The 27,746-nt window shown below is 38.0% G+C and overlaps 1 protein-coding gene across 1 annotated transcript in view; it reads left to right on the top strand.

The window, feature by feature from the left end:
- Positions 1-27,746, top strand: part of babam2 (BRISC and BRCA1 A complex member 2) — a 166,581-nt gene that overhangs the window by 114,418 nt on the left and 24,417 nt on the right. The window contains exon 7 of the mRNA XM_079832471.1: positions 18,097-18,206. Within this exon, the coding sequence (XP_079688597.1) occupies positions 18,097-18,206 (110 nt within the window). The remainder of the gene's footprint in view (positions 1-18,096; positions 18,207-27,746) is intronic.

Genomic DNA, 27,746 nt, shown 5'->3' with positions numbered 1-27,746 from the left:
GTATTTAAGTACCCAAAAAATTAAGTATTTAATCTGGATTACATAATCAGATTTCCAAAAATTACATTTTAAAGTACTCTAAAAAAGTTACTTTTTTATTGATTACTTGTTATTCTCACAATGGCGGTCAAATATGCATAACTCATTGATTCTCCCTACACTACTTTTTTATCTTTAAAATTTTCCTCTCTAAAAATGAATACTTTTGAAAGGTCTTCCAAGTTTGTGGAATTGGACACAGCCACTAGTCATGTGACTATCATGAAAACAGCTTTTGATCACTGCACTGATAGAAATCCTTTCACTTTTAACAAGTGTTTTCTCAACTCCTAAATTATCACATTAATTATCATTTGAATTATCACTAATGTCATTAATGTCTTTGGAAGATATTTGTAAAATGTACAAATTCACATTTCATATTTACATGCAAAGCAGGGATTCCCCAAGTTTTTGGGAAATGTCTCTGACCTAATATATTTAGTTAAAGTACCCCCTGAGATTTTGTAATTTAGGTCAATAATAAAATTGTCAATAAAAATCACAAATAATTAAATTAAGTTATCTGATGTCAGTTAATGGTCACATGACATGCAGGTAAACAAATTAAACATTTAAAAATATATTTTTATTGCTTTTTATTATTATCATCATATCAAGCTTTTCATTAAAATCACAAACCCCAGTCTGGGAAACCCTGACGTAGTGTAATGTTTAATGCACTTAATACACAAAGAAAGCCATATCTTTTCTTTATTTTTGTGTTTTTGGTAACACTTTAGTATGGAGAACACATATTCACTATTAACTAGTGACTTTTGCCTCAATAAACTCCTAATTTACTGCTTATTAATAGTTAGTAAGGTATTTAAGTTTAGGTGTAGGGTAGGATTAAAGGGTTAGTTCACCCAAAAATGAAAATTATGTCATTAATTACTCACCCTCATGTCGTTGGACACCCGTAAGACCTCCGTTCATATTCGGAACACAAATGAAGATATTTTAGTGTAAAGCTGATGGCTGAGAAAGGCTTCAGATAGGCCTCCATTGGCATTCAGTACATTGACACTTCCAAGATCCATGAAAGGCACTTAAAACGTCGTTACAAAGTCTATCTCACCACAGTGACTCTACAATAATCTTACGATGCGACGACAATAGTTTTTGTGTGCAAAAAAAATCAAAATAACACCTTTTTCCAACTTGTTCTCGACTTCCGTGTGTGCCTCCACGACGCATGCGTGAGAATATGACGTAGCGCCGGCGTTCGGGAATCCATGAAATACACACTTAAGCCCCATTTTGAGCACTACGCCGAGACCTAAATCACGATCAATGTAGAATCCAACAGCTTAGACACGCGCGTCTTCCTCTGCTCGTAAACAAATCGCTTCTGGGTCATATGACCGAACGGCGGATCTGCGTCATATTCTCGCGCATGCGTCGTGGAGGCACACACGGAAGTCGAGAACAAGTTGGATAAAGGTGTTATTTTGATTTTTTTTTGCGCACAAAAACTATTGTCGTCGCATCGTAAGATTATTGTAGAGTCACTGTGGTGAGATAGACTTTGTAACGACGTTTTAAGTGCCTTTCATGGATCTTGGAAGTGTAAACGTACTGAATGCCAATGGAGGCCTGTCTGAAGCCTTTCTCAGCCATCAGCTTTCAACAAAAATATCTTCATTTGTGTTCCGAATATGAACGGAGGTCTTACGGGTGTCCAACGACATGAGGGTGAGTAATTAATGACAGAATTTTCATTTTTGGGTGAACTAACCCTTTAAGGGATGTAGAATATGGTCATGCAGAATAAGGTATTAATATGTGCTTTATAAGTGCTAATAAACAGTCAATATCAGTAATATGCATGCTAATGGAAACTAGTTAATAGTGAGAATTGAACCCTAAAATAAAGGGTTACCGTTTATATATATATATATGGTCCAAGATTATTCTACTCAAATCAATGTGATAAACAAGTTAGGTCAAAAGTAATCTAAAAGTAATCCAAAATTACATACCTTGAATAAGTAATGAAATGGATTACGTTACTAACCACAATTTTTGTCATGTAATTTGGAATCAGTAACCGATTTCCTATATTCCTCATAATTTTGGTTTAAAAGTTAGTGCTGTGAATCGATTAAAAAAAGTTAACTAAATATTCAAAATTTTTCTGTAATTAATCGCGATTAATCGCAATTAATAAAATATTGACGTTTTTAATATTTTGATATTGTAATGTATTTATGTTTTTATGAATGAAGGCCAGTGTCACTGATACTAATGTCTCTATGAAACATTAATGACGTTACATTACAGTATAACTGAAAGCTGCCAATTTCAACATTTATTAGGCTTTAAAAAAACAAATTTTAATTTAAGTGAACTTAAAACAATCTTTACATAAACCTCATTATAATAAATGTTATTTTTACCCATGGCCTTCCCTGCTAGACATATACAGAAATGTAATCGTTATCAACACCTTTCTAAACTGCATAAATAATAAATGAAATATAGATGAATCATCATTAAAGCTACACTTGTTTCTGTTCCCGTTGTTCTTTGATGAACATTAATGACAGACGTCATCAGTGCTGCTGTCACTTTAAGAACAGCCGCTGTCGAACATGAAGCGGATCTGTCACTGCATCTCATTTCCTCACCAAGTAATTTAAGACATGATTTAAGAATCCTAATATGAGAATACTCGACAAAACTGCCATTTTGGCAACATTCTCTGTGTTGTTGTTATTGTTTGTTCACGAGCGAAAGAGAACTCAATAGCTATGTTTCCATCCACCTATTTTGATGCGCATTTTGGGATATCGCATCAAAAAATGCTGAATGAAAATTAATCGAATTTTTAAATTCTAACAATGCGCTCTTTTGAGTAGTATAAATTTTCTATCCGATACGAAAACATGCGTATAAACTACGATGGAAATGCATTATCATATAAATTCCTTGATGCGCATGAAAAAAATCACTCGATTGATGTGACTTTTGCGATGTAACAGCATAACTGTAGTAACCAGCGGAAAAATCTTGTTTGCAAAACATCTGAATGCTCGGTATATTTCACTCCTGTCTTACATGACTGCGTTTCCAAACAGCAGCATCTGCCTGAAAGCATGACAACAAGTTTATTGAGACGCACGAGTTTCTCTGAGACGCAAATCATTTATTATATAGGCTACGAAAATGATTATATATGGTGGCTTCTCCTATGTTTTGTCAGAAAGTGACGATTATGTTCTCTTCGACTCACTGGATGGAAACGGTGCTTTATTCGCAAATGTTTTATGCGATATTGCATTTTTGCACATAAATTACATTCGTAACTTTGGATGGAAACATAGCTATTGTGTGCACGAGATTGCCGCACACGTGTGTGTGTGTGTGTGTGTGTGTGTGTGTGTGTGTGTGTGTGTGTGTGTCAGGGTGTCCCTTGATTAGCTACCCATCTTCCTAGGTGGTGAATCAGTATATCGTGTACATGAATGTGGCGACTCCCTGATCAGTGCCCTGACTACTGAACTAGCGATCTGATTGAGACGCGCACTTACACACACACACACACACACACACACACACAATCACACAGGACACTGACATACAGCTCATTCTCTTATGTCATAAGAGCACATCACATAATAAGAGCGTGATCATATAATGTAATGTTCATTTAAGGCGTTATTTAACTCATTTAAGAATCCTAATATGAGAATTCTCGACAAAACTGGCATTTTGCATTTATTTTTTGTTCAAGAGCGAAAGAGAACTCGGTGTGTGCACGAGATTGACGCGTGTCTTGTCGCGCTTAGATTGTTTAAAAGCATTTACATGAATAAGAGTGTGATCATATAATGTAACGCTGGGCAAAAATGGATATAAAAATGGACGCTAACGTTAATTGCGTTAAATATTTTGAATGTGTTAAACTGAAAAAATTAATCGCCCGCGTTAATTTGCCCAGCACTATTTAAAAAAAAATTCCCTGTTTCCAGTCATCGATGAACCTGTGTCACAGGTGTGTGTGTGTGTGTGTGGGGGGTTTCTTCACAAACAAGAAAAAGTGAGGGAACGTGTGCCGCTACATGTTTTGGCCGTAGACCACAACTCATGGCTCAATATCAAGCAGCTGTTGATTGTCCTCTGTGAGTCACACACTGCTGCCATTTCCAGGCACTGCTCCCTTTTCAAACGGCTGTGTGTGTGCTCTGTGTGTGTTTTGGAGAGAGTGGGTGGACACTTTCCCTCTATATGTGTTCATGTGACTACCGGTAGCTACCTGAAATCATTTCACTCTCAGTTTAACTCAAGCAAGCCATTTTCTGCTCTTGTCTTTGTTCCACACTCAAAAGTAATTCCCAGTAATCTCGCCTTGTTTGTTTTTTTACACTGGTGGAAACTAGACATGTTTTGCTTTCCAAAGTTTTCCGATGCAAACTTACTTTAGATTACGCAAGTTCCTAGTATTCAAAAAGCAATGAAACATTAACTGTCATTCAATGTTAGTCTATGTACTATTAGTCATTTATCTCTGTTTGTATTGACCAGTCAGCGTCTGTTCATGTTTGACCAGTCTTTTAAAAATCTGCATGGTTTGTGGCTTTTAATGAACCTCAAAACCCCTAAAGATGATTTCATCTGGCAGTTGTAGGTTCATCTGAAAGTTGTCTAGTTATCGTTTGATGTTCATGGAAAATGACTCTAGTTGTTGCTGTTTTGTTATGTTTTGTTCTTGGCTCTAAGTGAACTTTTTTGTGGACTTAGCGTTCGTCATCATCACAGCCCACTGATGTACACACTGTCCATGTGCAGCACATTTGCAAGGGATCGAACGCTCAAATAGAAGGGTCCTCTAGGTCGAACGCGTCCATCCACACTCGCGGTGAGCAAAGTATACTTTAAAAGACATTACCATTACCACTTATGTGGTTATAAATGTATATTTCCATTGTATTTGTTCATCGGGAAGCCTGGGATTGGCCACATGAGTATATTTAGTCAACTCTATGAATTAAATGTCATCATCTTCATTGTATCCATTGATAAGATGCGTAGCAGCTTTCTGGTCATTAGGTTGCCTCAGCCACCACACCCATTTTAAATGGTATTTGGCTCAGGCACACACACACACACACACACACGCCCCTTAGATACAGACACTATGGCCTAGCTGTGTTCTCCACCTTGGAGGGTGTGCCCAGATTGTTAATACAGTATGTTTCACAACCTTCCTCCACCAAATCCACCAAAACAAAAGAACGCCTATTTATGGAGCATGCAACCTGTTAGAATGCGTTCAGTTCATCACGGATTGGCTCTTTTCAGTTTTCATTACCGTATTTTACAGGATATAAGTTGCAGGCTTATATTCCAAAGTGACTTATATAATGCAATACAAATGTGTGGTGAATGAGAGAGTGACTCGAATTTCCCACACGCTGGTAGTTTAAAACAAAACTGAAATATAATAAATGTTGTTTATAATGAGTCAGTATATGTTTTTTTCTCTTCACTCTCAGAAAAAAAAGGTACAGTGGAGGTACAATTTTGAATCTTGGGGAACAAAACATATACAGTGGCTTGAAAAAGTATGTGGACCGCTTGCAGAATCTCTGAAAATGGGAATAATTTTAACTAAATAAGAGGGATCATATAAAATGCATGTTATTTTTTATTTAGTACTGTCCTGAATAAGATATTTTACATAATTTTTTTTACATATAGTCCACAAGACAAAAAAATAGCTGATTTTATTAAAATAACCCTGATAAAAAGTTTATGAACCATTGATTCTCAATACTGTGTGTCGTTCCCTGGATGATCCACGGCTGTTTTTTTGTTTTGTGATGGTTGTTCATGAGTCTCTTGTTTGTCCTGAGCAGTTAAACTGCCTGAATGTTCTTCAGAAAAAGCTTCCAGGTCCTGCACTTTCCTCAGTTTTCCAGCATCTTTTGCACATTTAAACCCTCTCCAGCAGGGACTGTATGATTTTGAGATCCATCTTTTCACACTGAGGACAATCGAGGGACTCAAACACAACTAATAAAAAAGGTTCAAACATTCACTGATGCTCCAGAACGAAACACGACGCATTAAGAGCCGGGGGGTGAAAACCTATTGAATTTGAAAATCATGGTAAATTGTACTTAATTTGTCTTCTGGGAAACATGCAAGCATCTTCTGTTGCTTCTGAAGGGCAATACTAAATGAAAAAAAATTATATTTAAACAAAATAAGCTAAATTTGCACATCTTCATCCTGTTCAAAAGTTTTCACCCCCCCCCCATGCCACTGTAACTGTACCTTTAAAGGTACACATTTGTTCCTTAGGGTACAATTATACCATTGTTTTCCTCTACTTAGAGGTACAAAAAGGTACCCTTAAGGGTGCCACCCCAGTGACGGCCACTTGTACCTTAAAAGGTACAATTTTTGGCCAATGGTTAGAGAGTCGGACTTGTAACCCGAAGGTTGCGGGTTCGAGTCGTAGATACGGCAGGAATTGTCTATATGGGGAGGGGGGGGGGGTGAATAACCAGCGCCCTCCTCCACCCTCAATACCACGACTGAGGTGAGACACTTGAGCAAGGCACCGAACCCCCAACTGCTCCCCGGGCGCCGCAGCAATATGGCTGCCCACTGCTCTGGGTGTGTGTTCACGGTGTGTGTGTGTTCACTACTGTGTGTGTGCACTTGGATGGGTTAAATGCAGAGAGCACAAATTCCAAGTATGGATCACCATGTTACTTCACTCACTCACAATGCAGTTTTGACCCAGTGTGACTTATAATCAGGTGCAACTTTTCTTCCAGAAAATATGGTGCATTATCATTTTCGTCACAAACACAGACCAATAAAGTGAGTAAAGATACACTCTAGGGACACCTGTGCTGTTTTGAACACTATCTTGTAGGATTGCTTGTCACATTTTCAGTACCTTTGTAGAAATGTTTATAGGTTATGACAGCTGTCTCTGCCACACCGATGGTCTTCTGTCAAATTGATGCTTCAGGTAAAATATTCCTGTCTTAAAAACATCCCGTCCCATTCAAGCATCTCTTCAGTGGGCATTCATGACTGTCAACATGAAATCAAATTCGACCCTGTTTACATGTTTCTGGCATTCGGGAGGTGAACATTATGAACATTCATTAAAATTTAATGTAGCAAATTAGCCCAAAATGGAAATTTGGATCAAAATGGATTAAAGTAACTGATTTTGGAGGGTATCCTGGTATCCAACAACAACTCGTCCAGTGATAACATATATACCTGTAGTCGGATAAAACTCTTTTTGCCATAGACAATAATATCATAATTCTTATCCAACACTTTGCAAGAGCATTTAGCTGTGATCAGCATGATTAGGGACACCAGTTTATGATCCAAAAAAGAAAGTAAGAGAGAAAGAGTCCTGATGCAACTTGTTGAGGCTTCAGCTGATCTTTGCTGAAGTTATATTGATGAGAGAGCATCGGGTTGACGCAGAGGGTCTTTGATAATTGGAAAGACAAGACTTGAGTCTGGCACAAATTTAGAGGTTCTTTAAAGCTCAGCATCATCTTCACGTCCGAATTTTTTCTCTTGGAAAAAGGGGGGAAAGGTACCTGATATTGTGATCAGTGATCTTTTAATGCATGAAAATGTCTCAACCTTGAGTGAGTGAGCCAGTAAGGAGTTGTACTTTCGGAGGGAAATGATATGATCCCTTGGCTTTTAGCGGGGTGTTTTGCATGTGATAGATTGGATGTTGAGAGAAGAACTTTGTCTCTGTGCTAAGCTAGGCTAGCGGTGGGTGCGTCAGACAGAGTTATGGCACGCACTGAGATGAAAATGGTATGGACTTATCTATTCAGAATAACTTATGAACAGCAGCCTTTTTATTTTGGGTGTGTCATTTAAGCCCCACTTGCCAAAATGGGGGGTGTGGGGTAAGGGGTTAATACATATAGCGATCCAATCTGTCAAACAGGTTTAAAATATAGTGTTTCGTAAAGCAATTTACTAATGAACCTGTCTTGAAATCACTATTTGGACTAAATTTTAGTAATTAATTGGTACTGTAAGGTAATGTTGAATGTTGTGGTTTTATGGAAAGCACCTGTTCTTCAAGGCCGTGATTGTAGCTGACCACTCATGTCTCTGTGCTTTGCATATGAGATGGCACTGAGAACACTGAGCAATTCAGTCCCGTCTGTTCTAATAGGGAGGCCAAACAAATCAACTTCACCTCAAGTTTTGATTTTAGACAGCTCTTGGCTTGGAGACAGCTGTCACATCTCTACGATGTCACGACATGCAGTATGGCAAGCACCCGCGGGGAGGTCATAAAAGAAAGCAGAGTGGGCGCCCACGTGAGGGTCTCACCCGGGGCACCCTTGAGCCCTGTGCCCTACCCCCGACTCCTTGACACTGACTCACTGGTTGAAAGAGGAGGTTTGGGAATGTACAATACTCCCTCTCTCGCTGTCTTAGACTAAGGGTCACTGAAACACTCATTAGTCATCACTGTCCTCTTCATTAGGTCTTTACCGAGAACCTTTTAGAGCATGTTTTAATGATGAACCTTCATATTCCTATTTAAGCGGCATTTTGCCCAAAGCACATACATGCTCATTATACTTGGTTTAATAAGTAGCTACGCTTACATGGACACTTTTTGCTTCAATCTGAATGAATTCATTCCGATTGACGAATCCGAATGTAGTGTTTACATGAACGTTAAATAAAGTGATCGGGTCGATGTGTGCGTTTATATATTTAAAGGTGTCATGAACTGGCTTTTTAAAAAAATGTATACTGTTGTCTGAGGTCAACTTATGACGTTTGCGTGGTTTTTACATTCAAAAACATCATAATTAATAAGTAATAGGCTATTTTCTGCCCTGGTTTTGAGGCTCTCTCAAGAAACACTCGGTTTTGATGGGCGTGCCGCACTGAAGACTTGGAAGTAAACGCCCACGGCTAGGATTGGATAACAGTTTTGCATAATTAATGAGCTTCGGCTCCCCCGTGAGTACACGAGGAATTGTTTTGAAAGCGGAGAAACGGCAACCGAAATGATTCATACCACAGGGCTCGCAAAATGTCCTTATCAAACAAAACACAATGATTTATTTCTCATCCACCTGCGATTGATTGGAATGTTATTTTTTTATTACTTGGCCCGCCTGATCGGTGGATATTAGCGTGAGCCATGCATCACACACACACACACACGCCAAGCACGTTTCAGACTGCATGATCAAAACTGTATTTTTCCTTCAAATATCAAGTCAAGAGAAATCAAGAAACACATCTAGAAAGGAATGTTATTTCACTATTTAAGATATGTTTTGGTAGCCCGTCTGATAAACACATAGCCCCGGGACGTTGGGCTTTGCGAGCCCTGGCCCATACAAGTCCAAGTCTGATCCCGAATCGCAATGAACCAACAAAACCACAAATAAAGGATTCTCTTGCCTTTGACAGCGTTCTAATGTTCAGTTAGACACGTACACAAAATCAACACAATCTATAACAATGCATTACTATCACATATTAAAAAAATGTTTTACTCACATTCGTGATTAGCTTCATGCTTTCATTTAATCTCATCCTGTCTGCAAATCCAGTCTCTTGTTTACAAACGAATCCGTGGTGAAATGAGGGAACAGACGTGCAAAGTCTTCCCCACGTGAGCTGGATATTCATTAAAAATAAAGTTCATCCATGCATTCATAATACTGGAATCCAAATTAAGCTTATGCGGTATGTTTAGAAATGCGATGCGGTTTAGCTCATGTAGGCCTGTGTTATGTTAGTGGCACGAGTCGGTGGACGGGGCTACAGAATCAGGCGTTGTTCTTCTTCTGTTGAGGCGGTGCTTCACTACACTCTGACGTCATAGCCGGGCACATTCTGTACTGCATTGTTACAGATCGATTGACACTGACGTAGGCCTAAAACACCATGTCAGAGAGCTGTCGCAGAAACTTTGTCACACATTTATTTGAGTTCTTACTTTAGAAATAGAAAACAGTCACATCGACTTTAGTATGTAATTGGCTTCCTCCACCTTGTGTTCATAATCATTAAACTATCCATAAATCATCAAAAACTCACATCAAAAAGGAAAAACATCAATAAGTGTACATTATTGTATGTATTTTAGTGTTAAGTATCTTTAACACATTTTAAGACAATGATCATGTGTATTTAGCGCCATTACTCGACAACAGCTTTTTTCGTGACATTTTCCTCTGTAAAATTAGGTATCGGCAACAGCTAGGTAGAATTGTTGATAGCCACTCATCAAGTCATCGCTAAATTGGACTAATTTGGACGGTCACACTAAAAGTATGCGGTTTTATTAAGGGGATTTTAAGGCTTTGTGTCAGGAGAAAATAATTTGTGTGTAGCAACCATGGGCGTCACTAGGCCCATTTTAAACTTCTAAACTTCTGCGCAGCCCCCCCCCCTAAAAAATGTGTGATTAACCTTTATAACATATGAAACTGGCGGGAGGCTTCGGCTTCGTCCTGTCTTTTAATCAGCGTGTTCTTCAATCCACAGCGGCGTCGAACAGAGCGCACGTCAGAAACAGAGGTGTGTGTGTTCATCTGAGCCTCATTGGTCTGTCACCGCTCGTCAATGTCAAAATATTTGCGAAATCCAATCAAATCAGAGTAGGCGGGCTTTATGTTCACACAGAAGCTGCTGAGGCTGAGCACGAATTTTAGCAGCGCGGCTCGATGTCAAGTGCGAGATATGCAAGTAGCTAAACTAAACATTTCATATTTGACAGCTGCTTCTTTAAGTCAAAAATGTTAAACAAATGACAAAAATATTGAAAAACAAATGGCAACTATGCCAAAAAAAAAGAATAAACTTGTGTCTAATTTCGCCATTTTGAATTGAAATAGACCTATGTAATGTAATTTATAATATAATTAACAAATAAGAAATAAAGCCATTTTCCTCAGATTAGGCATAAGATTAATAATGAATGTGTGCATATTGTAAATTTATATAATTCCGTTTGTAGCATTCAGTAAATAAAAAAGCTCAGTTTTTTCAGCCTGTATTAGGCATACGATTAGTAATGAAAGCTTTCCTGGTAGCCTTCAGTAAATTAACATGTCTATGAAAATGATTCATAAAAAATATAAATATCAGTTAAACATATGTTTTACTGTCTTCACTGACGAAAATGGAAAAACTTTATCAGTCATCAAGCTATTGTTGTCACAGGGTGTTTTGGTGATGGTTCATGTTCATTGTTCTTGGTTCTGTTTTGTTTATCATGTTCATGGTTATGTTTGAGTTTGTCATGTTCACAGTCTTGTCATGCACTTCCTGGTCTTGTCATGTGACTCCCATGCCCTCATGTGATCTTGTGTCTTGTCCTGTCATTGGTTCATTGTCTCATCACTGTTCACAGGTGTCACTTGTCTTGTCATTAGTCTGTGTGTGTATTTAAGCCCTCATGTTTGCCATGTGTCTTTGTCAAGTATTGAATGTTGTAACCCGCTGTTGGTGAGTTTCGTTATTGTCAAGTCAAGTCAAGCCAAGTCAAGTCTTTGTTTTATGTTTGGATCTAGTCAAGTCAAGTCTTTGTTTTATGTTGAGATTAATGTTTTATTGTAAATAAACTGCACTTGGGTCCTTCAACTTGCCTCGTCAGTGGATAAATCGTTACAATTGTTATCTAATTTTTTGGCGTTCAGAACATCTTAAAATGCACATATGTAGATCATAGAAATCAAATTTTTCACGGGGAGCAAGCCCACGAACCCCCCTAACTACCTCACATTTGGGATCTCAGTGATTATAAACCTGAATACATTGTATGATTAAGGGATGTACAATATGGTCATGCAGAATAAGGCATTACTATTTGCATTATAAGTAATAATAAACAGCCAATATCCTAATATGCATACTAATAAGCTACTAGTTAATTGTGAGAATTTGACCCTAAACTAAAGCTCTAAACCTCACTGGGGGCTGAGCCCACCTAAAATGAAAATCCTAGAATCGCCCCTGGTAGCAACTGTAATTTTGTCTTATTTCTGACCCTGTTTTGATGTAAAGTACATGGATAGAATAGAATAGAATCCTACAGTGGAAGTCGGAAATCGGCATCGACTCCAAAAAACCTGGAACCAAACACCCCAACTTATCGCATTGCATCTTGTTAGGACATGGTGGAACGCTCAAACGCAACCATCGTCCATCGCAATGCTTTACTGTAGACATCGTCTGATGCCAATTTGGTAGGCATCGCCTAACCCTAGTTGCAATCTCATAATCATGGTTATGAAATGGCGTGAACGCAGTATAAGCTTGTTGTTTTGGTTCAGGAGGAACTGTAAAAGGCGGCTACTGTGTTTGTGGCACAGCATTGATTATAACCGTACATGAATTGGCTTTGGCAGATGCTTTTTTACCAAAGTAAGAAGAAAGTGCATATATTGTGTTATCAAATGGGTTTCATTAGCAAAACAGTGCCTTGATGCTAACGGCAATAGACTGCTTGCAATAGACTGGTTTTTGACTTTTCAACAAAGCATTACTGCTTTCTTGATACTTTGCACTGGCGGTGTCAAACACGGAGCAGAGAACTTTTTGCCCAGTTATATTTTGGAACTGCTTCTCATTGTAATAAAATATACTGGAGCTTGCAACATTCTATTGACCTTGCTATTTTGTCGTTATTGAATTCTTAAATTTCAATAATTGCGCCTTTTAAATTAGTTTGAGCCACATTCACAGATTAAAAAACTGCCAATATATGTCTTACTTGCCTTACTTCCTTGAAATGTATTCATTGTAGGTCAATGTAATGCACAGCCTTTCATAGATAATTACTTTATTGAACTGACTTGAAATGTTTGCTTCATTGGAGAACATCTTTAAAATGATATTCAGTGTTGGTTCCGGTACAAATACCAGTCATACGAGAATATTTCTGCTCCATCCCTTTCTTCTTGTGGCAGCCAAAACCCAACAATCCAACCAATGCCCATCAGCAAGAATGAATTATGTCTCCGGGAACATGGGTCATTCCATTACGCTGTACTGATGAAAGCTGATTAAATCAAGCAACACCTTGGGATGTAGACGTCCCACCCCCCACCCCCAGCTCAGGTCCATGTCGTATGATAGCGTCTGATGAAGAGCAAGAAGAGACAGACGACAAGGGTAGCCATCAGCTTTGCGCTTGACATTTTGTTCCTCTTGTGTTCATCAGATTCACACGTTTGCCCTCAGAGCTTCATCAAATAGATGCTTTTCAACAGCAGCCCCATTCTGTTGACTGAATTATGAACCCTTTTTTTTTTTTTCATTATTAAAAATGAGTTTTTTTAGCCCTAGAAGGTCCGTCCTGCTTGTAAAACATTTAGATTTTTTTTCCAAATCATCTTAAGTAATGAACTCTAGCTTTCTTGCTGAATTTATGAGTCACAAGCATGATTTTAAATGCTGTGAAGCTTATCTGTTTGGATGTTTCCAGTATCGGTCCTGGAGGCTACATTCCTTTCAGAGGGCTTTGAAATCTACTGGACCAATATGTCCAATTCACAGTAGTGCATATTGATGAGAAATGAGCTTACGAAACACAACATGAAACATATATCATTATACTCTTTTAGTGTAAGATTACAGCTGTGGTCAGAATGATTGGCACCCCTGGTAAATATGATCAAAATTGGCTGCAGAAATAAATCTGCATTGTTTAACCTTTTGATCTTTCATTCAAAAAATTCACAAAAATCTAACCTTTCTTTGAAGTAAAAGAATTGAAACATTATGAAATAAATGTTTTTTTCTCCAAAACACGTTGGCCCCAATTATTGGCACCCCTAAAAAATTGTATGAGTAAAATATCTCTGAAGTATATTCCCATTAATATTTAAATTTTTTAGCACACCAGGGTGACTTGGAACATGAAATTGTCTAGCTATGACTTTCACAGGAGTTAAATACGAGGAAACACAAAGGCCAAATTCCCTTAATCATCCATCACAATGAGTAAAACCCAAAGAATATAGTTCTGATGTGCAGGAAAAGATTGTTGAGCTTCACTAAATAGAAAGTGGCTGTAAGAAAATAGCCAAAGCATTGAAAATCCCCATTTCCACCATCAGTTTCAATCAACTAAAGATGTTTCTAAGGACGTGTGTCTATATGGTCCTAATGCACTGTGAGGAGAAGAGTTTGAGTGGCCAAAGCCTCTCAGAGATTAGTTGAGAAAAAAATCAAACAACACCTACATCACCACTTGTTGTTTGTGAGAGTTTCAAGAAAAATCCTCCTTACTTATCCAAAAACAAACTCCAGTATATCCAGTTGTCAGACACGACTGGAAATTCAAAAGGGACCTGGTTCTATGGTCAGATGAAACAAAAAAAAAGAGCTTTTTGGGATGCAAACCCACCAGATGGAGGTCCTGGACATCTTGTTCGGTATTCTATCAAATACAAACCAATAAAAAATCTAAACCTGATGGCCTCTGCTAGAAATCTTAACATTGGATCTTCCAGATAGGACAATGATCCAAAATAAACATCAAAATCAACACAAAAATGTGTCACTGTACACAAAATGAAGCTTTTGCCATGGCCGTCCCAATCCCCTGACCTGAACCCTATAGAAAATGAGTGGCTGAACTGAATAGAGGAGCTGGGTATCTGAAGGATCTGGAGAGATACTGTATAGAGGAATGGTCTCCGATTTCATGTCCTCCAAACTCACCAGGCATTATAGGAGAAGACTCAGAGCTGTTATCTTGGCAAAAGGAGGTTGCAAAGAGTATTTTAAAAAAAAATGGTGCCAATAATTATGGCCAACCGTTTGGGAGAAAAGCATTTATTTCATAATGTGATTTACCCCCCACTTTCAATTCTTTTACTTCAATGAAAGGTGACATTTTTGCACATTTTTGGGAATGAAAGATCAAAAGGATAAACAATGCAGATTTATTTTTAATTATTTGATCGTATTTACCAGTGGTACCAATAATTCTGACCGCAAGCGTATACTCGGTAACAAAAATCTATCGAAAAATAAGAAACTTACCAGTACGTTTTCTGTTAAGTTGAAGGGCATTTACTTCAACCCTAAAACACAACATTTTAACCCCAGTTAGAGAAACATTTAATTCAGGAGTGGTGTTAACCCCACATTGTGGTGCCAAACTTGTATGAAACAATGTGGTGTTAGAATGTTACAGCTAGATGCTTAGCAACCAATCGCATGCCTCATATTCATGTCCTTTGGACAGTCACAAAAAAACTTCAGCGTTTAAGGTGAGAAAACGTCAAGTGATGATGGAAAACACATCAGTTGTTGTGTAGAAGAGACCATTTCATTCCTACCTTTAGGTTCAGGAAAAACTTGATAGCACAGTCGACAATATATAATATGAGGATGAGCAACGCTATGTAATCAGGTCGAATGCTTCATTCATCCAATCAATGACAGTGGTGAAAATATGCAAATAACAATGTTATCTCAGGGTTTAGGAGTACAGAATGAAACATTAGCATATGAATACCCAGGATTAAAGAGATAGTTCACCCAAAAACGAAAATTATCCCATGATTTATGATTTACTCACCCTCAAGCCATCCTTAGGTGTTTATGACATTCTTCTTTCAGACGAATACAATATTACAAGTTATATTAAAAAAAATATCCTGGCTAATCCAAGCATTATAATGGCAGTGATTTAGTTGAATAAAGTTGATTATGGAAGGTGGTCTGGCGAAAGCTAGATATTTTACTTTATAACGTGTTAGATATGGATATTTTTCTTACAAAAACCCATTGATTCGCTTCAGAATGCCTTTATTAACCCCACTGGAGCCGTGTGGAGTACGTTTATGATGGATGGATGCACTTTTTTTTTTTGCTTCAAATTTAAGGCTGCCATTTAGTGACATTATAATGCTTGAGCCAGGATATATTTTAATATAACTCTGATTGTATTCGTCTGAAAGAAGAATGTCATACACACCTAGGATGACTTGAGGGAGAGTAAATCATGGGCTAATTTTCATTTTTCGGTGAACTATCACACTGTCAGCTTTTGAGATTGACAACCGCATTTACAGCAACTTACAGTAGTATCTCGAATACTGTCTGTATGAACGTGTAATTGGAGTCAAGCCCATATTCTCTTACCAGTAACCATTACAACAGTGACCAAAGTAATATCAAAGATGGCGTTGTCTATAAAAAAGAAAAGTCTTTGAACATGTCAAGAGTCCAATCGTGCCTCGAGGTAATCCATCAAATCTTCATTAACTGAAAGCAGCTTTTATATCTTGGTGGAGAGTGGAGCATTTGAGTTGAGTGTAGAACACAAAAAAACAACCAGGTTTGACTGGATCTAAAACCTTCAGATGACACACAGCTCATTTCTCCATCGCTGTATGATACCGAAACCACACGTGAAAACCAGCACAGAGCGGCTCTCAGCAAAATAACCTACACTCCTTTCCATAGTTCTTTCCATGTTGATTTTTCACAGGTATTTTACCTGTGTTTTCAATCACGAATTGCATTGTTTTGTGTTTTAGGATGATGTCCTGGCTGAAAAAGAAAAGACCATGCCATTACATTTTCCAATTATTTATTTATTTATTTATTTAATCAGCGTAACCATCTTAGGCCAGAAAACACTGTTCAATGCAAGCACATAAACAGAAACAATTCTAGCTACACAAACTTGTCAATTGTGTTCAAAATGCCAATACACGTTGTATTCCAACATTGCTGCGAGGGACACCAATATCACACCAGCATCACAAGAGCAAACACAAAACTCGAGTTTTGTAGTGTGTGTTAGACTTGACTGTGATCAGAACCAATTGTTGTTTTGTGGATTTTAATGTATTCTGTGCATTTCTAATGTAGCAGATAAATCTGTTGGCGCTCATAATTGGACTAGCCAGAGCAGTACAATTCTGTTAGAGATGAGCGGACCGGTTTGATATAACATCAGGTAGACTGTCGGGCTGCTGCTTAATACAGTATGTGTCCCATTCACATATATCAAGGCTGAGCTCGCTGTTTCTCCCCAGACCTCAATGTGCCTCATTGAGTTATCCGTTAGCTTATCCCGCACACGTCCCCTCTAACTGGTAACATCACATATCCAACGCACACGGCTCGCTCTAATGGGAGCAGAGGTTACACGGCAGGCAGCAATTATCACAAATGGATGAGTTCAAACCGACTGAAAGACATTTGATTAAAGCCCTTCGTTAGCGCCACAGTGCTAATGACGTGCATCAGGGCCTAGCTCTAGGAAAACAGCACAGGGACAGAAAGTATCATCTAGAGTCCCTCCGGAAACTTCTGATGTGATAAGCTTGAGATTGGCAGATGTGGCCGTAGCTGAAGCTAAAGCTAATTCAGCGTGAATTCTGGTTGTAGTCTTTTCCTGCCAAAATCCCACACCACCTTCAGATGAGAAGTTGCTCAGCACCAGCCGGGCTGGTCTGTCTGCCAGCTAAAGGCATTCAATGTTTCCCAATTTGCATCAGGCTTTTTATCCTCAGTGCCATGTTCATGCATTGTAAGACAGTAACCAAAAAAAAAAAAATATATATATATATATATATACATTTCTGCTGTCTTTCCAAGTATATTATTACTTGACAATTCCTATAATGTATCATTACGTAGGTGGTGGTAATTTAGAAATCAAAATGTGCCATAGCAATCTATAAGACTTTTATCTCTTCTATGCTTTAATGCGTGTACAATAATGAATGATTTTGGATCGGATCTGTTGTCCACAACCAAATATTTGCCGCCCACCAGTTAACCAGAGAACCATTGATCAGGGTAATCCATATACTTTCTATTTTATGACACAAAGAAATATGAAACATACAGAATTTTCATAAATTTTACACATTTTTTAGCTAAGCAGACACAGTTGTTGCTCAATGCTCATAATCTCAATAGGTTTAGCATTGGCATGCTTTTGTGATATCTTGCCAACCGCATATTTGCCTGTCTATACAGCCTATAATATAACAATGTATAAATATGTATTTTGCTTTATTCCTCTCTCAGGACACAGCACTGGATCCAGGAGAGGATGTGGCGCTTCTTTCTGTGAGCTTTGAAGACGCTGAAGCCACACAAGTCTTTCCGAAACTCTACCTGTCTCCCAGCATTGAGCAGTGAGTGTCTTCACACCCTATTCAAGTGAAAATTATTTCTCCCATGTTATACTGAATTGTGACGTTAAAGAACCCTTGGAAATAGGGTTGGAAATGGACATAGGCAGTACATATAAAAAAAGGGGTCATGTGGGTTTGTGCATGTACAGTGGGGAGAACAAGTATTTGATACACTGCCGATTTTGCAGGTTTGCCCACTTACAAAGCATGTAGAAGTCTGTACTTTTTATCATAGATGCACTTCAACTGTGAGTGACGGATTCTAAAACAAAAATCCAGAAAATCACATTTTTAAGTAATTAATTTGCATTTTATTGCATGACATAAGTATTTGATACATCAGAAAAGCAGAACTTAATATTTGGTACAGAAACCTTTGTTTGGTTTCGGGGCTGTCGCTGGGCAATACGGACTTTCAGCTTCCTCCAAAGATTTTCTATTGGGTTCAGGTCTGGAGACTGGCTAGGCCACTCCAGGACCTTGAGATGATTCTTACTGAGCCACTCCTCAGTTGCCCTGGCTGTGTGTTTTGGGTCATTGTTGGAAGACCCAGCCACGACCCATCTTCAGTGCTCTTACTGAGAGAAGGAGGTTGTTGGCCAAGATCTCGCAATACATTGCCCCATCCATCCTCCCCTCAATACGGTGCAGTCGCCCTGTCCCCTTTGCACAAAATAATCCCCAAAGAATGATGTTTCCACCTCCATGCTTCACGGTTGGGATGGTGTTCTTGGGGTTGTACTCGTCCTTCTTCTTCCTCCAAACATGGCGAGTGGAGATTAGACCAAAAAAGCTCTATTTTTGTCTCATCAGACCACATGACCTTCGTGTGGAGTCGTGTTTGTGGTCCAAATAGCTCAATATGAGAGGCAACGTTAAACGCAAAGACATTTGAAATAAAACCTCATCATGTTTTAAAGAAGAGTGGCTTGATTAAGTGGTGGAAATAACAGATGATGGACACAGCACAGTAACAAAACAGACATTTACAGTTACACACCCACCACAAGTTTAGCGCGCAAACTCCTCAGTAACACATGTCAGTTTAAATAGATGTGTGTGTGGTTTGGGTTTCAGGGATGTTTAGATAACTATAAAAGAGTTCATGTTCCCTTGAACATATTTAGCTATTAGATCTATTTAATTACTTCAGTATGTTTTAATATATATATATATATATATATATATATATATATATATATATATATATATATATATATATATATATATATATATATATATATATATATATATATATATATATATATATATATATATATATATATATATATATATATATAAATGACTGTACAAAAACACATTAAGAACCATCTCAGTGTAATTTTATTATATTATATTATTATAAAGAATTGAACTGTCCTGGGGGAGATTTTAATAATTTGTCATAATAATAATAATTTGTTACATTTATATAGTGCTTTTCTAGGCACTCAAAGCGCTTTACATAGAAGGGGGGAATCTCCTCAACCACCACCAATGTGCAGCATCCACCTGGATGATGCGACGGCAGCCATATTGCGCCAGTACGCCCACCACACACCAGCTGATTGGTGGAGAGGAGACTGAGGGATGATACCAATCGTATATGGGGATGATTAGGAGGCCATGATGGACAGGTGCCAATGGGCAAATTTTGGCCAGGATGCCGGGGTTACACCCCTACTCTTTATCGAAGGACATCCTGGGATTTTTAATGACCACAGAGAGTCAGGACCTCGGTTTAACGTCTCATCCGAAGGACGTACATACTATTATATATACTATAATATGTGGGTGGATGTTTATCCTATACTATTATATAAACTATTATATATAATATACTATTATATATACTATTATATTTTAATAGTATATCTTGGTAAAGAAGACTATAGTTAACAGCACTGTAAAATGTGCTTAATTTAGTGACTTCTGAATTAACAGTTTTTTATTTTATTTAATATATCACTAAGTTACATCAAGGGTTAAATAAAATTGAAATGGCACATTAAAGTTAAAAGTTATAACTGCTTGATTTGATCCAATAACATTATTTTGTGTGTTTACAATTATTTAAAGCCTTGGAAGCTGAAGCTCGCGATTAAGGTAAGGGGTGTTACATTTGAGGTGTTTGGCCAATCACAATGCACTGGCCAATCAGAGCACTCAGGGCTTTTCAGAAGGAGGGGCTTTGTAGAAATCGGCGCGTTTCAGACAGACTGGGAATAGAGGAGCTGCAATGTGTGAGGGGTGGACATTCTCGTTCTAGCATTTTATTTTGTTACTGTCGCCTCTGTTGCCTTTGGCTTTTGGCTTGCTTAGTTGGGGACACTAAATATTCAACTTTATTACTGATCTGCCCGCATTGACACTATATGAGAATTGAAATGAGAATTGAAAAAATCACGGTTTTCTCCAGAGCGGCTGTTCAGCCGAATCAAATTCTGTTGCATTATCTTCCTGTTTTCACTGTGAAGCTGCTTTGAAACAATCTGCATTGTAAAAAGGGCTATATAAATAAAGTTGACCTGACTTGACTTAAAGTTAGGGCTCATTATCACAGAAAGGACAACATTTTAAATGTTTGTATTTGCTATTATTATTATTATTATTATTATTATTAGTCTCTGTGAAACAGAAGTTGAAATTGTCTTTCTGTTGTGGTGTATATCCGAGTGAAACGAGAAGAAAACTGTAGGGCTCGATTCGTTTCGATCATATTCAAAACGTCTTGAAGAGTTATTAATACACAGACAGTGTGAGAATTGCTTTCCAGGTCTGTGTGCTGTTATTTAAGAGATTCGAGCACATGACTTATCCAACGGCCAACTTGAGTAAATGAACTAAAGACAGCACTTCCTCTTCTGCTATTTACTTCCTGAAATCCTGGAGGAATTGAGAATCAGTCAGTAAAACAGTTTACGCAAGGACCAAACGAGCCGTTAAAGGGTTGGTGCTCAGTTATGGATGCCCGACTCTTTCAGTTCGTGTACAAAATCAAATTCTTCGTTTTCTCCAGTACAGCCTAGAATTCGTTGGGCACCATAAAAGAGCAGTGGGAGATGCTCAAAAATAGTGGTAAACTTTCCTGGTTTAGTCATTTCATGTGACCTTGCTACAGCCGTTTAGGAATTTGTAGATAATCAACAAGTTTTTGTGAAATCCTTGCAATAGAAGAACGAGAACTGTCTTCTGTTCTTTGCCCCTGGATGCATAGAACACTATAGCGAGTGCCCACTTTTTGAACAGCCTTGGTTATGAAAGTGTTTTTATCTATTTATTTTCTCTATTTCACCCTCAGAACTCATAGTAGCTCTGTATTAAAAGGTTTATTCATTCTTGCCAGCAATCGATTTTTCTTTGGACTTCTTGAACCCTGTTATTGTGCTCTTTCAAGCCGGGTCTCAATATACAGAGGCTACATCGTACAATTCTGATTGATAATTGAAGCTAAATATGCGGCATAAACTTGCAATCTGCTTTGTCAACCATGACCCTAGTTAGCCGACATTTCCCTTTGCCCTACTCGGTAAGAAGAACTCAAGGTCACTTCTCAGAAGGAATGGAGGAGACTTCAGCATGACTTCACAACAGATAGATCTCAATGGGCAAGGTCTGCTAATGCCAGCCTCTGGGTGCCTGATGATTTTTTTTGTCTTTCATTCTCTGCTGTCCTCCATCCACTCAAATCAGCACAAACAAGCCCGTTTGTTTGCTCTCCAGCCATGTCAGCTTCTATCTGTCACAGCCACGCTCTCTCCACCCCGTTATATTACAGGGGTTTGGAAAATGCAGGACCGCACAGGGTTGACCTTGCCTCCACGCATGCACGTTAACTGTGCAGACTAGGGTGACTTAGAAGGGACAGGCGGGTGGGCGTATATGTGTGTGTGTGTGTGTGTGTGTGTTTTTTTTTTTACAAAGGTAGAGCCAGGGGGACAAAACAACGCTGGGATTGTGGAAACTTGTGCTCCTGAGGACATACCTGAAAAATAATGAATGCTAGAACGGCGGCACAGTGTTTTTGAAGCCCACTTTTCTGTCTGGGATTTGAACTTTTTGCACACATACAAATCATCGCACAACACACAAACTTGTAAACAGACTTTTTTCATGCGTGGGTGGATGTTTATCAGACTTGTACCTGGTTTTGTATCACTCTTCTGTTGTGCTGATGCTTGTTCTGTGTGTGTGTGTGTATGCACACGTTTCCTGTGCCGCCAGCTCTGTTCTGTCGTTTTACCATTTGGTGCTGACGTTCGTGTTATGTTGGCTAAACTTCAGCACAATCTATAGAGTTTCTAGAAGTATTAACCTGTCATCATTTACGTGGTCTCATGTCATTCCAGATCTTTCGATTTCTGTGGAAAGTGAAAGAAGCTGCTCTTTATCACACAATAAAAGCATTGCATCTATAACTCTTTTGGAAGCATATGATAACTTGAAATATAAGTTGTTAAGGCTTGTTTACACCAATTACTATAATGATAGCACTTTATTTTACAGCCTTGTTCTGCTAGTACTATGTATTTATTAAAGCAATTACAATAACTGGGTAATAACTAGGTACTAATCCTGAACCTGCACCCAAACCTAACCTTAACCCATGTGGTTACCTCACATTACCAGTACTTTCTTGGGTAAGTACACTGTAAGTAGACTGGGTAAACCCAGCCTGATCTGCCGGCGATTTGATTTCGCCCTTGAAACCTGTACATTAATTTCTACTGCTTCTGTTACACTATTGCGGGAACCAATCACAGACTGGCTTCTCCACCCGGCGCGCTATTGGCGGGTTTAACACGATGACGGATAGAGAAGCGATGGGTTGTTGCCCGTTGATCACGCCTCTTGTGGTCCGATTGGTTGAAGGACTATCCAATTGTGTACAGAGTCATTTAATTTATGCTCGTTTATCACGCCTCTTGTCCAGTAGAAAATACAGAGCAGACTCACCAGACCAATGTTCAGTCTTAAATTGAGCTTGGTCTGGTGATAGCCAGACAACACTGTAAGTAGACATACTGTAAAATAAAGTGTAACCACTATAACGATAACTATATTAGCATCCACAACAGTGGACAATAGCTTTGTTTATTCTAAGCATGCGCTGCAGTTTTGTCGTCTGTCACTTTAAATAATTGAGCTCTTTAAAGCAGGATGGATTCTGATTGGCTGTCAATGTTTTTATCGTTCATCAGCTGGAAAAAAAATCATTTTGAAAGTGATTTCAACGATATTGTTTCTCTATGCTGTTATCGTTATAGTTGTGGTATGGATTCTGCTATTCTATTTTATTTAGGACGATTTTTAAAACTATATGTTTATTATAGTTATCATCCTTGTTGTGAACGGACCATTGTAGTCCTCAAAACTCATTTGAATTTGTGTAATTTAAAATATGCCATGTGAAGACCTGCTGTGGCAAGTTCAGCATCATTTATGTAGATCTGCAAACCCAATCTCATGGGAAAACATGGGGAAAATCTCATGGGAAAGCTATTTGTGAATATATGAATTCATATGATCATACAAAAACGTTTGATTTTTATAATTAAAAGCATGAAGATCCACCCCAACCCACCGTCACTGGGGGGGTAGGCAGAGCATACAAAAATGTATGAGATTTATAAGAATTCTTACAAATTAGCCACCGATTTGCCAAAGAATTAAGTAGCTATCAATTGCCAAGTGATTGTGATGGATCTGCATTGGTTTTCATGTGACATGAACAATCACAATATGGCAAGTTTGATTGCACGAAGTGAAAGTGAAAAACACAAAGTTCTAGGTTTCCTCACTCAAAGCTACTCTTAATAAAAATGGTGCTAAAATAGCACTAAAAGTGGTTCATTGGCTTGTAATCATAGGGGAATCACTTTAACTGCTATAGCACCTATATTTAAAGGGGCTATACAGAACCTTTGTCAAATGGTCCTATGTAGAACCATAAGAGGGACATTCATTCAAAGACTACAGCCAGTCACCATCTTTCTCTCATCCTCCAATTGTTTTCCTCCTTCCACATAATTTAAACAGCAACTGCCTGTCTTGTTGCATCCCACCACCCCATTGTCCTCCTTAGATTTTAATCCACTCTCATTTGCTATGAATGAGAATTTACAACAATAGCAAAAACTGCTTTAAATCACTTTTATGCTTTTCTGAGGTCAAAAAGTCTTGGAATATTTCCTTATTGGTGGAGAACCATGTTATCTTCAGGAAATACACTGTATTTTAATGTAGTTTTGAATCCTTTCCCTAACTAAGAGAGAGTTAGAGAACCTTTAAAGAACTATACAGAGGTTTAACGGGTTATTTGCATGGCAGTGGTGCTATATAGCACCTCAAACACCCAAAGAGCCATTGAAGAACCGCTGAAGAACCAATTTTTTGTCTGTGTGTACTGTATGGAAAAATTTTTATGTAATGCAGAAGACATAAAGATTACTTCGCTTAGTGGTCTGTTATTAGCAGGTCATTTAGGCTCTGTTTACACCTGGTATTATGATGCATTTTGGTTGATCGGATCACAGGTGGACAGCTCTAAAAACAGGTGTAAACGGGGTCTAAAACGTTTTGATCTTGTCCACTTTGGACCACTTCCAGAGGTAGTCAAACACATTCAGCTGGATTGCTTGCGTAATGTAGACTCTTGTGTGGTCGAATTCGTTCAAACAGCCACTAAAGACCATCTACTCTCCGCCGACTGATCTAATGAGTAAACATTATGGGACGTGCGCTAGCCAGACGGGATTTAAACTTTGTCAGCTTGAGACCCAAGCTTGGTTTGAAGATGAAAAACACACCAGCACAATGTTCTCTCACCATTCCTGATTTCTAGCACACACTCAGTGTTCGGCTGGTATTGCGGCTGTCAGAGCAGAAACTAAAGCTGATGCTCTCTGTGTGTTTTTCTGTCATCTCTGGTCGTGTTCATATGTAAATTACGCAATCATTTATTTTGTCCATTAGATTGAAAGATCTGAAAAAGCCCATTAACCCTCCCCTCGAAGAAATCAGGACAGAAGTGGTTAAAAGTGGACAAAAGAGACGATTCAAACACCAGGTGTAAACGAGAATGTCTACTTGTGATCCGAACGACTAAACGACTACCAGGTGTAAACAGGGCCTTAGCTTAAGATCCACTTTTGTGTTTCACAGAAGAAGGAAAGTCAGGTTTGGACCAACATGAGAGTGACAGAATTCCCATGTCGGATGAAGTATTACTTTACACAAACCCAGCAAATGTGAGGAATCCCCTGCTTCATCTCTCATCCAGGCTGGCACTGAATGCATCCCCTCCAGCCAGCCAGTCATACGGCCGTCCCTGCGGCCCGTCACAGAACCAGAGAGAGAGAGAGAGAGAGAGAGAGAGAGAGAGAGAGTGAGTGGGACTTGAAAGAGAAGAGCAAGAGAGAGGTCGCTCTCAGCCTGCCTGAGCTGAGTGAAATAAAACCCTCCCAGGAATCCTTCCCTCTCTCTCTGAATCCGCTCATCCAGGTTTACCCAGCGTATCGCTCTTGCAGTGATGGCCACTCTCTACTCCCACACAGCAGGCTGTGTTATTATGACTGTGAAGTGCTCACTGAGTTTGACAGTGGACTTCACATCTCCTTCAACATGCGATGGTGCGAGATCCACTCCTACACATTCTATAGTTTGACAGAGCGCCGCTCACTTTTTTTTCCCTGTTTACACCCTTCTTTCTTTCTGTTTTTGATTGCTTTGCTTTCTGTTTAGAAGACGGCTGTTTGAGGGTTATGCTTTGTATTATTGCGCGGTTTGTTTGCATGTTTTCTCATTTGTCTCTGGTTGTTGTTTATTCTGTTCTGTTCTTTGTTCTTGTGTTTGTCTCCTCGCAGGTCTTGTTCACTCAATGGCCCAATAACACTCTGAAAAGCACAAAAGAAAGTCTGTGATATTTACACAACTGGTCAAAAGTTTTGAAATGACTAAGATGGTTTTTCTCTTATGCTTACCAAGGCTACACTTATCTAATACAAAAATACAGTAAAACTGTAATTTTGTAAAATATGATTACAATTTAAAATGTAACTATTTTTATATATTTTTAAATGATTCCTGCTGAATTTTCAGCATCATTATTCCAGTCTTGTCTGTGTCACATGACATCGTTCTAATTATTAATTATTGGTACTCATTTATTAATAATGGTTCTTATCAGTATCAATTATGCAAATTTTTCAGATTTAAAAAAAGCATATGTGAAATATAAATCTTAAGTTACATTATAAATGTCTTATTTGTCACTTTTGATTAATTTGATGCTGACATTTCTCATATACTTGAATATCACAGGAATAAATGACATTTTACCACATATTCAAATAAAATCTGTTTTTTTTATTGTAATAATATTTCTCATTATTACTGTTTTATTGTATTTTTTATTAAATAAATGCAGCCTTGGTGAGCATTGTTCTTGTTGGAAATAGACATAAAAAATATTTGAATACTTCCAAACAACAAGAATAATTCTTGGTCCTGGATGGAGATTTGGCTCTTCATCTTTATTATTACAGAATAGCGTCTATATCACAATGCAGCTTCATTAACTGTTGTTTACATATCAGGGACTTAAGGGTGAGCAATATGACCAAAATCATATCACGATATCAGTACTTGAATTTCACGATAATGATATATATATATATATATATATATATATATATCACCAAATAGTTACTTTTGGCTTAAATAAGGTTTTTATGATATCAGCATGTTTGATACCATTGAAATTTCATAATTCTTATTCTTACTAAAGACACGTAAACGGTGATAAAGAAAGCAAAGAAACTCATTACAGGCCTAGAAAAACAAACTACAATAGAACAAAAGACAAAATAGACCTACCTGAAAAACTAGAAAATACTAAATCAATTGTATAAAGTAATACAATGTATAAAAAAACCCACTGCATAGTCTTCACGGTGTAAATGAACCGTGTTGCCACAGTAACTTTGAAAAAGTAATCTGATTACTGATTACTCCTTTAAAAAGTAACTTAGTTACTTTACAGATTACTTGATTTTAAAAGTAACTAAGTTAGATTACAAGTTACTTTATTACTTACATTCAGCAGTTGCCAACAACACCCCTGCCACCTCAACATAAAAATGACAACCGTTTTTTGGAAGTGCATTTTTAACAGTAACGTCAACAATGTATCTCCTGACATTTTAAGTTGAAATGAAAAAATATTTCCTGAAAAAAAAAAAACATGTTTTAATAAAAAATGTAATAAAGACAGAAGTGAAGTCTTTCTTGACTTAATATAAATACTCTCCCCGAGACGCAAGAAGAAAGCAAAAATATATATGTTTACTAAGGAAAATGACTAAAATAGTAACTCACAGTGACTTGGATAAATTACTTTAATCTGATTACTGGTTTGGAAATAGTAACGCATTAGATTACTCGTTACTGGAAAAAAGAAGTCAGATTAGAGTAACGCGTAACTGGCATCACTGTAAATGAAATATACATTTATTCTTATTAAAGTTACAAAAGTGATTC

The sequence above is a fragment of the Gobio gobio genome, assembly GCF_949357685.1.
Source record: "Gobio gobio genome assembly, chromosome: 13".
In the NCBI taxonomy this organism is placed as follows: Eukaryota; Metazoa; Chordata; class Actinopteri; order Cypriniformes; family Gobionidae; genus Gobio; species Gobio gobio.
The sequence above is the reverse complement of the archived record's forward strand: the minus strand, read 5'-3'. Positions and strand labels throughout refer to the sequence as shown.